At 47.2% G+C, this 13,361-nt stretch overlaps 1 protein-coding gene across 1 annotated transcript; it reads right to left on the bottom strand.

Moving 5' to 3' along the window:
* Positions 1 to 2,723: 2,723 nt before the first annotated feature.
* On the bottom strand, positions 2,724 to 10,218 carry LOC140901479 (complement receptor type 1-like). Its single transcript, XM_073320404.1, has 7 exons — positions 10,115 to 10,218; positions 7,313 to 7,489; positions 6,561 to 6,743; positions 5,683 to 5,865; positions 4,920 to 5,102; positions 3,071 to 3,262; positions 2,724 to 2,824 (listed from the first exon to the last, which is right to left on the bottom strand). The coding sequence occupies exons 2-7, from the start codon at positions 7,416 to 7,418 to the stop codon at positions 2,724 to 2,726; spliced, it is 948 nt and encodes a 315-aa protein (XP_073176505.1). The 5' UTR covers positions 7,419 to 7,489; positions 10,115 to 10,218.
* Between the last annotated feature and the right edge of the window lie 3,143 nt (positions 10,219 to 13,361).

Consider the following 13,361-nt stretch of genomic DNA (forward strand, 5'->3'; position numbering starts at 1 on the left):
ACGCGCTATCTCAGAGTCCCCACTTTCATTCCCTTGTGGCTGGGATCAAAGGTCTTTAACAACCTTAATAGAAGTTATGACCCTACATGGGCTGAACACAGAGCTCCTCTTTGGGTGCATCCGGTGGCACCAGTTTCTATCTCAGATCTTTAGCCCTGCTCCAGAGCTATTCAGTCTCCACATGAATCCTGGAAAATCTTGTGGAGATGTTGCCACAGGCAGGCACACTAAGTGCAGGGATTTAACTGGAGTCTCACATTTGTGGGTTTGTCTAGACCTGAACTTTCTATACATGAAACAGCAGAGCTGGCAGGAGTTTTTCACCTCCACAAACCCTACCTCCACACCGAGGGGGACGTGCACTCCACACGCCGTTTAGCCCGTCCTTGGTTGTGCAGTGAATAGAGGCCTCTCCAGTGAGCAAGTAACCATTTTCACATTTGTAGGTTACAGCTGACCCAAAAGAGAAGTTTTTTGTGAACTCGCCACTGTGACTTCCATTGGGGATGTCTGGAGGCGGAAGACACGGAATACCTGGAGACACACAGGAGGAGTGTATTTTAGAATCATTGCTGGTAGAGAAGCAGCTCCAGTTATTTGATCTGCTAAAGAAATTTAGGAGCCCTAACTATGAAACCACTAGAACGAGCAAGGCCGACAGGTCATGCGCAATGGGTAATTATACCCAATTCTCTTTCGCACTGATGGTCTGTAAACTGTGAAAGAGACTTACTAGGATAGTGTCTTAATGGTCTACACCTTCCTTCATATGGACCGTTTTAAGATCAACCTGTTGAATCCTTACCAGGTGTTGAAAAACGCATGATTTTCCTGCTGCACCATAAGCTGGTGAGCACGCCAGGGCAGGCGAACGCCTTAAAGCACAGGTAATGAGCTTCGTGTCTGGTTTTGGATGAATATAAGTGGGTATCAGGTAAACCTGTTGTGCTCTCAGAAATCCAGAAGGGCCAATAACCACCTTGGTGGGGCATTTTTGCCATACCAAGCTGAATGCCTTTTGCTATTACTCAGTTATCAAAGAAACACCAAATTCTGATTGCCAGGAACTTAACACAGACAGTTCTCTCTAAGGTGCAACCCCCCTTCAATATGGTCTGGTTCTTAAGATACCGGCATTGGACTCAGGAGACCTGGGTTCAATTTTTGACTTGGCTACTGACTGATTCCCTAAACGATATGTCACATAATCACTCTGTGCCTCAGGTGAGACTTTCTGGGGCGGGGATCAGAATTCTTCCATATCTGTTTATTCACATTTGGGGGGTGGGGGGGTACCTAAGCACTTTGACAGACAGTTGTGACCTACTTACGCTCACAAATGGGAACATCACCAGTCCATGCAACACGCATGCCAGAAATGTCACATCGTCTGTAAGGCCGTCCAATCAAACCGGTGCCTGTTGTTAGGCAGAGGGGATTATCAGTTCTCATCTATTTCTTTGGTGTTTGAGCTTTCCTGAGAAGCTCAGTTCTTCTGGAAGCTCTTCTCCCCAGCCACAGCAGGTGGGGACCAACACCACTGACTTCTGACTGACCACCACTGGAGAAATGCTCCTTGCCAGAGCCGAACTCCCCAGCCTCTTGTAGAATTAATTTCTAGTACAGAAGCCCATGTCGGACCAATGAGCTGCTATTTTGGATCCCCCGTCTCACAGATCTCCTTCTGGTTCCCTCAAGTCCTACTCACCACATCAGATGGATCATTCCCCACCACTGAACCACAAGCCAAAGGCAAACTAGGAACACCACTACAGCATTTCCCCCTGGCATTTTCAGGCAGGTTGCCAAGAGGGGTTTTGATTTTCTCATGATGGAGGAGATACATTTCCGTGGGTGCGGGCCAGGCAGACCCAGCTGGGGTCTGGCTAGCTTGAGATTCATAAACTAAGTCAATCAAGACTGTTGTAATGCATGCAGGAGTAACACCCCACCCCAGCAGAGAGGTCCAAAACACAGACGCTATACAGCAAACCTCAGCTGAGCTGACCTCTGGAGTTCAGCAGCCAGCTGTCATTACAGGCAGTGTCTGTGAAATGGGACTTCCTGTGGTCACAGGTTCTTCCCTTTCGCCCTCACATAGGACACGCTCTACAAGGTCACAAACCAGCACTACAGCTGCAGACCCCTGAAGCACAGTCCTCATCCTCAAATGGAGCGGGCATATGACGCCCTCTTCTGCCACCGTATCCCCAGCATTCTCACTCGGGCACCTTCCCCAGCAGGGTTTCCCTTTGGAGACACCTCATCAGTCTGGCAGGTGGGCAGTTAGTCAGTGAAAACCCTTCCACCCAACTCCGTACGGGAAAACAGCCATTTCCAATGATTCCGAAGAAGAACTATTCCCGTGTCCAAGCAGGGGTAAAATCCAAGAGATTCCAAGGTTTGCCCTGGTCACTTGGATCCTACTCTCCACAGGAGACATCTGTGCTCAGCCAGCACCTGCAGGCAGAGCATTCAGCTGGCCAAACTGCAACTAAAGTTTGTACAATCAATGGCAGAGCATGAGTGAAGAAAAGAGGGAGACTTATTCCAATCCGTCTTTCCTCGCATATAAAAATTATATTGATTGAGCCAAGAAGATGGAGGGCTGCTTTAGTATGGAAGAGTAAACTGCTTTCAGGAGTTGGGAGAATATGAGGATATCCATTTGTGTTCCACAGCTGTAAGCGAAGCACAAGTAGTCAGCTCAGGCAGTCTGAAACTTACCCTTCTTCACACGTGAAGTTGACAGTTGACCCAAAATGGATATCTGTTACAATAACTCTGCCGTTCTCCGGCTCTCCTGGATGACCACACGATTTCTCTGGTGGAGAACAAGGCTCGGATTAGGCTTCTCTCTTTCAATGCAACAATTATCCCCAGGAACTGTCCATATTTAACACTCCCCATAAAGATGGCATTTAAAAGGGCCCAGAATAGGCACAGCGAGTGAGCTTTACTAGTCACTATTAACTATTTAAAGATACGTAACACTTTGCAGCGTGGACACAACTTAGTGCCTCAAAGACCTTTATTGAACAATAGAAACAAAATTCATTATGATATTCACTTTTACAGAACTCGAATGCTTCTGACCACGTTCGATTTTCAAGGCATGTAATAGTGGATTGCATATGCGGGTGTCTACTGTATCCAGGCCGGCAAGTATAGTTTATAGTCTTCCCAACAGGAAAGGAAGACTGATTTTTATACTCCCTCTTCAGCTCAGCAAAGCTTAACCTCGTTGGGACTCCACAGCCCTCTAGGAAGAAAGGAAATACATATGAGAAAAAAAGAACCATATCTACTCTGCTGCCATGTACCATGTCAGGTGCAGGTAGATACAACAACAGTTACAAAGAAACAACTGCAGATCTGCTTTATAAATATTCTTCCAGGTATTACACTAGGACTAAAGCCGAGGGAAAAAGAACGATGAGACAAAGGTGCTAATGCAATAAAATTCATAGCTGGACACTGAACCTAAAACAACACACACTGGGCCAAACTCACTGCTGGCACAAGAACCTCTATTTCCCAATCAACTAAAACAACATGTACACCTGCCCTGTTTACCTCAGGTCCTAATATCCATCCTTGGGCTGCCCTACTCCCAGGACGCTAAAATGTGCCATTTTTCAGAAGTACTGTCAGCGAAAGACGAAAGGGTCCCAATCGTGGCTTCTGGCCTGAAAGCATAGGACTCTATAGGTTCAGCAATGCCCAACGGAATTAATATCCACATAGAGCATCATCTGTTAAAGGGCCCAAGCCCTTCACAAACTGATACGACATCCCATTGACGCAAGACACTTCAGTTCTCTCTTACTCTCATCTAGCGGCTGAGGCGATAAGACGAGCACACCTCACCGACGGCAGACGTGGGAACATAAATAACCGCTCCTCGTGCTGCCTCAACCGTGAGCGCTGACCTCTCATTGCATCTAGCAGCGTGTACACACCCAGATTCGCACCTTGGGAGATTTCAGACTGTTCTGGTGAACGCACTCTCTGCCACTTCCTTCGTTTACATTTTCAAATTCAATTGTCTCATAAGAATATATTTGCATTTGTAATAACAGCAAGTGTCTGGGTTCACACCATTAGTGAAACCACTGCAACATCGATGGGTGGACATGCCCTAAGAGTCTGCGTGGGAGTTTGTCTACAGAGTCATTTCTTTTGCAGAGCCTTTAACTTCATTTTCGTGAGTATTTCTACACTATTCCATCTTCCTTCTGACACTTTTATAAATCCTTTCAACTGTAATCTTGTCCGGCAGCACTCAGAGAGCCACGCTTCCACCGGCATCAGTGTGCAAGTTCCACCAAAGTCAACTGAGCTTCTTGTGCCGGCAGTGATTATAGCCCTGTGTCTCTCCCTGGGGAATCTATTAACTTAGGCTTGAATAAAGACTGGGAGTGGACGGGTCATTCCACAAAGCAAAACTATTTCCCCATGTTTATTCCCCTCCCTCTCCCATGACTGTTCCTCAGTCAGCTGCTGGAAATGGCCCACCTTGATTATCACTGCAATATGTTTCCCTCTCCGCACCGCAGCTCTCCTGCTGGTAATAGCTCACCTTACCTGATCACTCTCGTTACAGTGTGTATGGTAACACCCATTGTTTCATGTTCTCTATGTATATAGATCTCCCCACTCTATTTTCCACTGAATGCATCCGATGAAGTGAGCTGTAGCTCACAAAAGCTTATGCTCAAATAAATGTGTTAGTCTCTAAGGTGCCACAAGTCCTCCTGTTCTTTTTGCGGATACAGACTAACACAGCTGCTGCTCTGAAACCTATTCCCAGCTGTGAATTTTGTTGCATTAGATGGTGTGTCTGAACATTCTTTCTCTCACTATCCATCCTGCTGGGTTACTGACAAAAGGAAGAAGCCAACCGAAAATCCATTCACCTTCACATAGAGGAGAAGGGTGGCTCCAAGTTCCAGATGTGGTACAATAGATCGAAGCCTCTCCACGGAGGGCGTAGCCAGGTTCACAGCTGTAGTTCGCATATGTTCCACTGGGGAAAGCTGCCAAAGGCTTGGCATTGTGCTTCCCTTTGACGATGACCGGAGGTGGGGGACACAGCAACACTAAAGGGGGGAGAGGGGATGAAGAATATTTCAGGGAAAAAAATCTGAACCCTGTTCAAGAAGAGCATAAAATAGGCTGGTCTCCAGGAGGGGGAAAAGCCCAGGATGCCTGTGTTGTGTCAAACCCTGCATCGCACCGGTGATGCGACACATCCAAAAAAGATTAAATATCACCGACCTCGATTCCCCTTCACCCCGAACTCAGATTTTCCCAATCTGCTACTTTTCGGTCCCTAGAAATCGCCCTTCACTCCCTTAAGAATCCAAAATATAATTTGTGGAGAGTGGGACGAGTTCTGCTGATTTGTGTTTCCATTCACAGCTTTAGGATGCTCAGTGAGACAGACCATTGCCAGATCTCTGCCTGTCAGGAGGGCAGGGCAGGACGCAAGGGATCAGCTATCACAGGGACGAGCACACTCAAGAGATTAGGGGGTGGGCGGATATTTGTATGTTCCCCATTCACAGCTGAACAGTGACCCCAGGATTCAAAAGACGTTTATTTTTTTGCGTCCAGGCACATCCCGACCAGATGTTGATCATCTCAGTTACCCTGCAGTCAACCTTGATTCACACTCACCCTGTGTGCAGACTGGAACAGGAGGATCCCAGGTTCCTTCATCTCGGCACTGAATCTGACGGCTGCCGCTCAGGGTGTAGCCAGGATCACATTCAAACCTAACCGTGTCCCTGGGTCTGTAGACAGGTCCACGTCCAGCTACTTTTCTTCCATTCTGGATTTCTGGGGCGATGCAGAGAACCTCTGAAATTGAAAAGCCACAGAAGGCGTCAGCCTGCCCCGCAAGCAGTGCTGTTCAGTGGGCCCTTGGTGCCTGTACTCTGCACTGACTCCCTGCCAGTTTCTGGGAAGAGAGTTTATGGTGTTGCTTTTAACCTCTAAAATGCAAAAAGAGTATAGCGCAACCCTGTCTAAAACCACATCCCATGAGGAACCGTACTGCTCCTCTCATGGTGAATAGAGTCCCCAGAGTGATCCCTCTCAGTGACAGAGAGAGCAGGGCTGGTGGGAGAGCTCCCCGTGAGGGACCCTCATTTTGGCACCATGGTCTTTAACAATACTGGCCTGTTTGCCTTTGGGGGACACACTTTCCTCTTTACTCGCGTGTAACGAGGCAAGATGGGGATAGCGTGCCTGTGAGTGTGAGGGGAGTGTGGAAATTAGTTACTAGTGTTTCTAATTTATGTCAGGGGTGCCTCGGGTTTCACACAGCTGCAGCTTTTTAATGTTTCACTAATGTGGTGTGTATGTGTGCACAGGAGTGCAGAGTTTGCATTCAGCACATTTATTTTCAAAAGCATTTGTTTCACCCTGTGTCTAATTATACAGTTTTAATTCCTTGCTCTTAAATTTGTTGCACTTGTGACTTTGTCTTTTGAGTTAAATCCTGTGGTAGGAGCTTCTTCCTCTTAGTTCTAGGTAACAGAACATAAACGCACCTTCACACCGAGGAGGGGGAGAGCTCCAGGTTCCGGATGCCGTACAATAAATAGATGCCTGCCCAGTTACGGAGTAGCCGGGCTCACAGCTGTAATTTACAGACATTCCACTGGTGAACACTGCCAAGGCCTGGCCACTGGGCTTCCCGTTGGCGATGGCTGGAGGAGAGACACACTGCACCGCTACAGGGAGGGAAGAGAGCTTTAACTGAAGCAGAGCTCATGCAGGCTGATCTCCAGAAGGGAAAATATCTGCATACTTCTGTTGAGTCATGTCCAGCACAACAGCAGTGAGACAAATGCAGATCACATACCTCCATCCATTCACATCCCCCCAAATGCCTATAAAGAATGATGACTCCGTTATGCTTCTTGTAACCCCCAAACATTTTCCCAGATGCCTAAGTAAGGCTCCAAGCGCCATTTCCACTCTATATTTTGTGTTTATATGGGAAATGCTGCCACTTTGGGACTATTTATTCATTGGTAGGGGCCACCCACAAGTTCCCTTAACTTGGGAGGGAGGTTAAGTGGGCAAAACTGACCAGGACTCAGTTCTTCAGGGATCTTTTTGGAGAATGGAAGAGCCCAGATACGATGGAGAGGAACACAGGGAACACTGGGATAACTACACAGATATTTGCATTTCCCTTGTCAGGTCTCAAACTAATCCCACAGTCCTTTTGGCCTCCCGGCTCAGCCCTGCCAGGTCTGACTCATCACAACGGGATCAAAGCCTTAGTCATACTTACTTCTTTCACAGGTGGGGACACGAGGATCCCATCTACCATCATCTTGGCACTCCGTCTCAGCGCTGCCACTCAAGGTGTAACCAGCGTCGCATTCAAACACAACCATGTCTCTGGGTCTGTAGGCACGCTGTACCCCATTTGTTCTTCCATGCTCCACTTCTGGGCTTACGCATGTTGCTGAAAGGGAAAGCATAACACACCCTTTAGACTCTAACGCAGGCGTGGGATGGAATGGACTGAACCATTTTTTCCTCTGGCAAGTCTTTTACTGTAGTTCAATTTCATAACTATTTCTATACTATCACATCCTGTTGTCGCTTTTATCAATTCTTTCAGCATCAACATTACTGAGCTGCACTTGCAGAATCCATCAGCACCGTTCCAAGTGGATGCAATGCCACTGAACTTAAAGGAGCTCCTCTTGCCAGCAGTGACATTGGCCCGTGTATTTCACTGTGTTTAGCTGTGAAATTTGCTGCATTGGTGGCTTGTCTCCAAGTTCTCATGGTCTCAATTTAAACCCTCGTGTGTGTCTGACACACCGAGCGAGGCAAAGGGAAGCAGCTAACAAAACAGAAACGCGCCTTCACATTGAGGGAGGAGGCAGTTCCAAGCTGCAGACACTGTGCAATGAAGTTATGTCTCCCCAAAAAGGGAGGAGCCAGGATCACAATGGTAATTTACAGACACATCACACACACACAGAGACACACACAAAAATCAGGCTACTTTAAGCATCTTATTTTGGTCAACCAAAAATCACTGGACAATATAGGCTCACTATCCAGTGCGTTACATTGCAAGTACTTAATGCCTGTTGTTTTTTATGAATCTTTAACTCATTTGTAACAATCTTGTCCCCACCCCATTATAGAAAAGCGCTTGACTGAAATACCAGTGTGAGGGGGAAAAACAAAAAATGGTTCCATGATTATTCAGCGTACAGGAACTAGAGGGTCGTATTCCACCTTCATAAGAACATAAGAACGGCCATACTGGGTCAGACCAAAGGTCCATCCAGACCAGTATCCTGTCTACCGACAGTGGCCAATGCCAAGGTCACTCACTCCAGGGCACCTAACAGGTAATGATCAAGTGATCTCTCCCCTGCCATCCATCACCCGCCTCTGACAAACAGAGGCTAGGGACACCGTTCCTTACCAATCCTGGCTAATAGCCATTAATTGACTTTACCTCCATGAATTTATCCAGTTCTCTTTTAAACCCTGTTATAGTCCTAGCCTTCACAACCTCCTCAGGCAAGGAGTTCCACAGGTTGACTGTGCGCTGTGTGAAGAAGAACTTCCTTTTATTTGTTTTAAACCTGCTGTACATTAATTTCATTTGGTGGCCCCTACTTCTTGTGTTATGGGAACAAGTAAATAACTTTTCCTTATTCACTTTCTCCACACCACTCATAATTTTATAGACCTCTATCATATCCCCCCTTAGTCTCCTCTTTTCCAAGCTGAAAAGTCCTAGCCTCTTTAATCTCTCCTCATATGGGACCCATTCCAAACCCCTAATCATTTTAGTTGCCCTTCGCCATCTTATTCTGTCCCTTTTTTAATGATTCCTAACATCCCGTTTGCTTTTTTGACTGCCGCTGCACACTGCGTGGCTGTCTTCAGAGAACTATCCAGGATGACTCCAAGATCTTTTTCCTGATTAGTTGTAGCTAAATTAGCCCCCATCATATTGTATGTATACTTGGGGTTATTTTTTCCAGTGTGCATTACTTTACATTTATCCACATGAAATTTCATTTGCCATTTTGTTGCCCAATCACTTAGCTTTGTGAGATCTTTTTGAAGTTCTTCACAGTCTGCTTTGGTCTTAACTATCTTGAGCAGTTTTGTATCATCTGCAAACTTTGCCACCCCCCTGTTTACCCCTTCCTCCAGACCATTTATGAATAAGTTGAATAGGATTGGTCCTAGGACTGACCCTTGGGGAACACCACTAGTTACCCCTCTCCATTCTGAAAATTTACCATTTATTCCTACCCTTTGTTCCCTGTCTTTTAACCACTTCTCAATCCATGAAAGGATCTTCCGTCTTCTCCCATGGCAACTTAATTTACGTAAGAGCTTTTGGTGAGGGACCTTGTCAAAAGCTTTCTGGAAATCTAAGGACAATCTAAGTACATTCAAAGGAAGAGTATAAAGCATCTGTCGTTACTGGAAGGACCGCTCATAATTGATAAAAATAGTCAAATTCAGCAAAGGAAGCGGAAGTACCCGCAAAAGCTGCGGTGGACCAAGAAGTTATTGAGTATCATCTTCTAAATCACTTCCAGTTCCCATTTCAAGATGGGACAGACGTGAGGATCCTGAGCAGAGGAAGATAAAAATGCTCTGCTTTCAACTTTAAGTTACAGAAATTCCCCTCACCAGGTCCCCTCTTGCCAAACTTGGTCACTTTTCGCAGTTGCTGCAGTGTGAGGAATCCTGACCCCCAAATGCATTGTGGGAAAGCAAATCCAAATAGAATTTGTGGAGAGCGGGATGAGTTCTGCTGATTTGTGTTTCCATTCACAGCTTTAGGATGCTCAGTGAGACAGCCCATTGCCAGATCTCTCCCTGTCAGGAGGGCAGGGCAGGACGCAAGGGATCAGCTATCACAGGGACGAGCACACTCAAGAGATTAGGGGGTGGGCGGATATTTGTACGTTCCCCATTCACAGCTGAAAAGTGACCCCTGGATTCAAAGGACGTTGGTTTTTTTTTTTGCATCCAGGCACATCCCTACCAGATGTTGATCGTCTCAGTTACCCTGCAGTCAACCTTGATTCACACTCACTCTGTGTGCAGGCTGGAACAGGAGGATCCCAGATTCCTTCATCTCGGCACTGAATCTGACGGCTGCCGTTCAGGGTGTAGCCAGGATCACATTCAAACCTAACCGTGTCCTTGGGTCTGTAGACAGGTCCACGTCCAGCTACTTTTCTTCCATTCTGGATTGCTGGGGCGATGCAGAGAACCTCTGAAATTGAAAAGGTGCAGAAGGCGTCAGCCTGCCCCGCAAGCAGTGCTGTTCAGTGGGCCCTTGGTGCCTGTGCTCTGCACTGACTCCCTACCAGTTTCTGGGAAGAGTTTATGGTGTTGCTTTTAACCTCTCCACTGCAAACACTATCATGCAAGCCCGCCTAAAACCACATCCCACGGGGTTCCATACTGCTCCTCTTGTGGGGAGCAGAGGCCCCAGATGGCTCCCTCTCAGTGACAGAGAGAGCAGGGCTGGCAGGAGAGCTCCTGTGAGGGGCCCACAGTTTGGCATCTACTCCTTGCACAGGGTCTGAAACAGTTCACGCTTGTTGGCCTTTCCAGTACCCACTGCAAATCTTTTCTGTTGACTGAGTGTGTAGCAAGGGGTAGGGATTGGCGGCAGAGGTTTATGTGTTTCTCTCGGTGTGTGTGAGGGGAGCGTAGATACTAGTTTCCAGTTTTTGTGATTCATGTCAAGTGTGCCTCGGGATTCAGACAGATGCTTTTTCCCCTCCCGCCCCCTCAATATTTTCCTCGTGGGGGGTGTATCTGTGTGCACAAACGCAGAATGCGCATACAATGCCTTTATTTTCAAAAGCATTTATTTCACCATGTGTCTAATTAAATGGAGCTTTAATTCCCTGCTATTCATTCTGTTGCACTGGTGAGCTTGTCTTTCATCTTAAATCCTGTGATAGGAGCTTGTGCAAGGAGTAGACGCCAAACTGTGGGCCCCTCACAGGAGCTGGGTCTGTAGGCACGCTGTACCCCATTTGTTCTTCCATTCTCCACTTCTGGGCTTACGCATGTGGCTGAAAAGGAAAGCATAACAAACCCTTTAGACTCCAACGCACGTGTGGGATGAAATGGGCTGTTTACCCACTGAGCCATTGCCTTTGACAAGTCTTTTACTTCAGTTTCATAAGTATTTCTACATTCTCACGTCCTCTTGTCACCTGTAGCAATTCTTTCAGCATGAACATTACCCGGCTGCACTCATAGAATCATTCACCGCTGGTACAAGTGGATGCAATGCCGCTGAAGTTAAAAGGAGCTCCTCTTGCCAGCAGTGACTTTGGCCAGGTGAGTCTCACTGGAGGTTTGGTCCCCAACTGTGGAATTTGCTGAATTGGTGGCTTGTCTCAAAGTTCTTGGGGTATCTGTTTAAATCCTTTTACGTGTCTGACGCACCGAGCGAGATAAAGGGAAGCAGCAAGCAGAACAGAAACGCACCTTCCCATTGAGCGTGGGGGTTGCTCCAAGCTTCAGACGCCGTACAATGAAGTGATGCCTCCCCAAGAAGGGAGTAGTCAGGATCACAATGGTAATTTACGGACACTCATCACCCAGAATTAAAATCAAGCCCCTTTAAGCATCTTATTTTGGGCAACCAAAAATCATTGGACAATTTAGGCTCACTATTTAGTATGTTACATTGCAAGAGCTAACGGCCGATTGCTTTTCTGAATCTTTTACTCATTTGTAACACTCTCATCCCCACCCCATTACAGAAAAGAGCTTGACTGAAAGACCAGTGTGAGAGGGAAAATCAGAAGTGAGTTCATGATTATTCCACAGGCAGGAACTAGAGGGACATATTCCACCTCCAAAGGAAGAGTGAAAAGCGTGCGTAGTTACTGGAAGGACTGCTCATAATTGATAAAAATAGTGAAAGTCAGCAGAGGAAGCAGAAGTACCACCTGCAAAAGCTGCAGTAGACCAAGAAGTTATTGAATATCATCTTCTAAATCACTTCCAGTTCCCTTTTCAAGATGGGACAGACATGAGGATCCTGAGCAGAAGAAGATAAAAGTGCTCTGCTTTCACCTTTGTGGTACAGTAATTCCCCCTCAGCAGACCCATGGCTCTTGCCAACTTGGGTCACTTCTTGCAGCTGCTGCAGTTGGAGGGATCCTGACCCCCAAATGCATTGTGGGAAAGCACAAGCTTTGCAATAAAACAGAAGGGACAAATTTACTCATCTGTCATCCCCACTGCTCTCGGAGCCCTGCCAGCACTGCCCCCAACCTGGTTCATTTCTTATCCTCTACGTCTGTTCCTAACAACTGGGACCGTCCACCTCTCCCCTCAAACCAGTCTGTAAAGTCTCTGGATTTGAGGCGAGCAGCAGGCAGGACAGATCCAGACGGGGTTAGCGTTGGAGGTGCTCACGGATCAGACAGAAGGGAAACCTGTTTCTAGATGCATAATACAAACAAATCAGAGTTTTGACACTTGCCTGGCTCACAGACTGGCAGAGGTGGATCCCACGTGTCATCAGTTTGGCACCGACTCAGACTGTGACCCTTCATGGTGTAGCCGGGATCGCACTCAAAGGTAACACTGTCATTATATAAATAGACACGTCTATCACCAGATACTCTTCTTCCATTCTGGATTTGTGGGGCTGGGCATCTAACCTCTGAAAAAGAAACGCTTTAGCTGAAACACAGGGCCAGAGAGGAAGAAAAACATCTCCGCAGCCTTCGCAGCTCTCAAGCCTTTTTTACACTTTCAATATTTTCCATGTAACTTGTTTCACTAGCCCATGTGTTCTCAAGCTTCATTAAACCACGACCCCCTTCTGACAACAAAAATTAGTACACGACCCGGGACGGGGGAAGAAAGACTGAGCCAGCCTATGCCCCGCCGTCCCGGGCAGGGTGGCCAAAGCCAAAGCATGAGCCCCTGTGCCCCAGGCGGGGGAGCCATAGCCCAAGAGCTTCAGCCCCAGCTAGGGAACCTGTGACCTGAGTCCAGCCACCCAGGCCACCCTCGGGCTTAGGCCATGGGCGGTGGGACTCGGGCTTTGGCTTCGGCCCCAGGCAGCGGGCTAGGGCTTCGATCCCAGGCCCAAGCAAGTAAAGCCAGATCTAGTGACCCCATTAATATGGGGCCGCAACCCATTTTAGGGGTCCTGACTTACAGTTTGAGAACTGCTGCACTCCTCTATGTTATTCCTACTTGAAAATACAGATTGTTGTGGGAAATGTGGAGGGCCACCCTAAGAGGAGGAGATGGAGACACACTGGTAACAGCTTAGGTCCCTTCATAGCAACTTC

Source organism: Lepidochelys kempii, chromosome 21 (assembly GCF_965140265.1).
Source record: "Lepidochelys kempii isolate rLepKem1 chromosome 21, rLepKem1.hap2, whole genome shotgun sequence".
Lineage (NCBI taxonomy): Eukaryota > Metazoa > Chordata > Testudines > Cheloniidae > Lepidochelys > Lepidochelys kempii.

Excerpts from the sequence above, each read along its gene's own strand:
- LOC140901479 (XM_073320404.1), bottom strand. The coding sequence starts at position 7,418 with ATGGTTGTGTTTGAATGCGACGCTGGTTACACCTTGAGTGGCAGCGCT. Across the intron at positions 6,744-7,312 it reads TGTCCCCACCTGTGAAAGAA|CGGTGCAGTGTGTCTCTCCT; the intron begins GTAAGTATGACT and ends CCCTCCCTGTAG. Across the intron at positions 5,103-5,682 it reads TGTTCCAGTCTGCACACAGG|TGTTGCTGTGTCCCCCACCT; the intron begins GTGAGTGTGAAT and ends TCCCCCCTTTAG.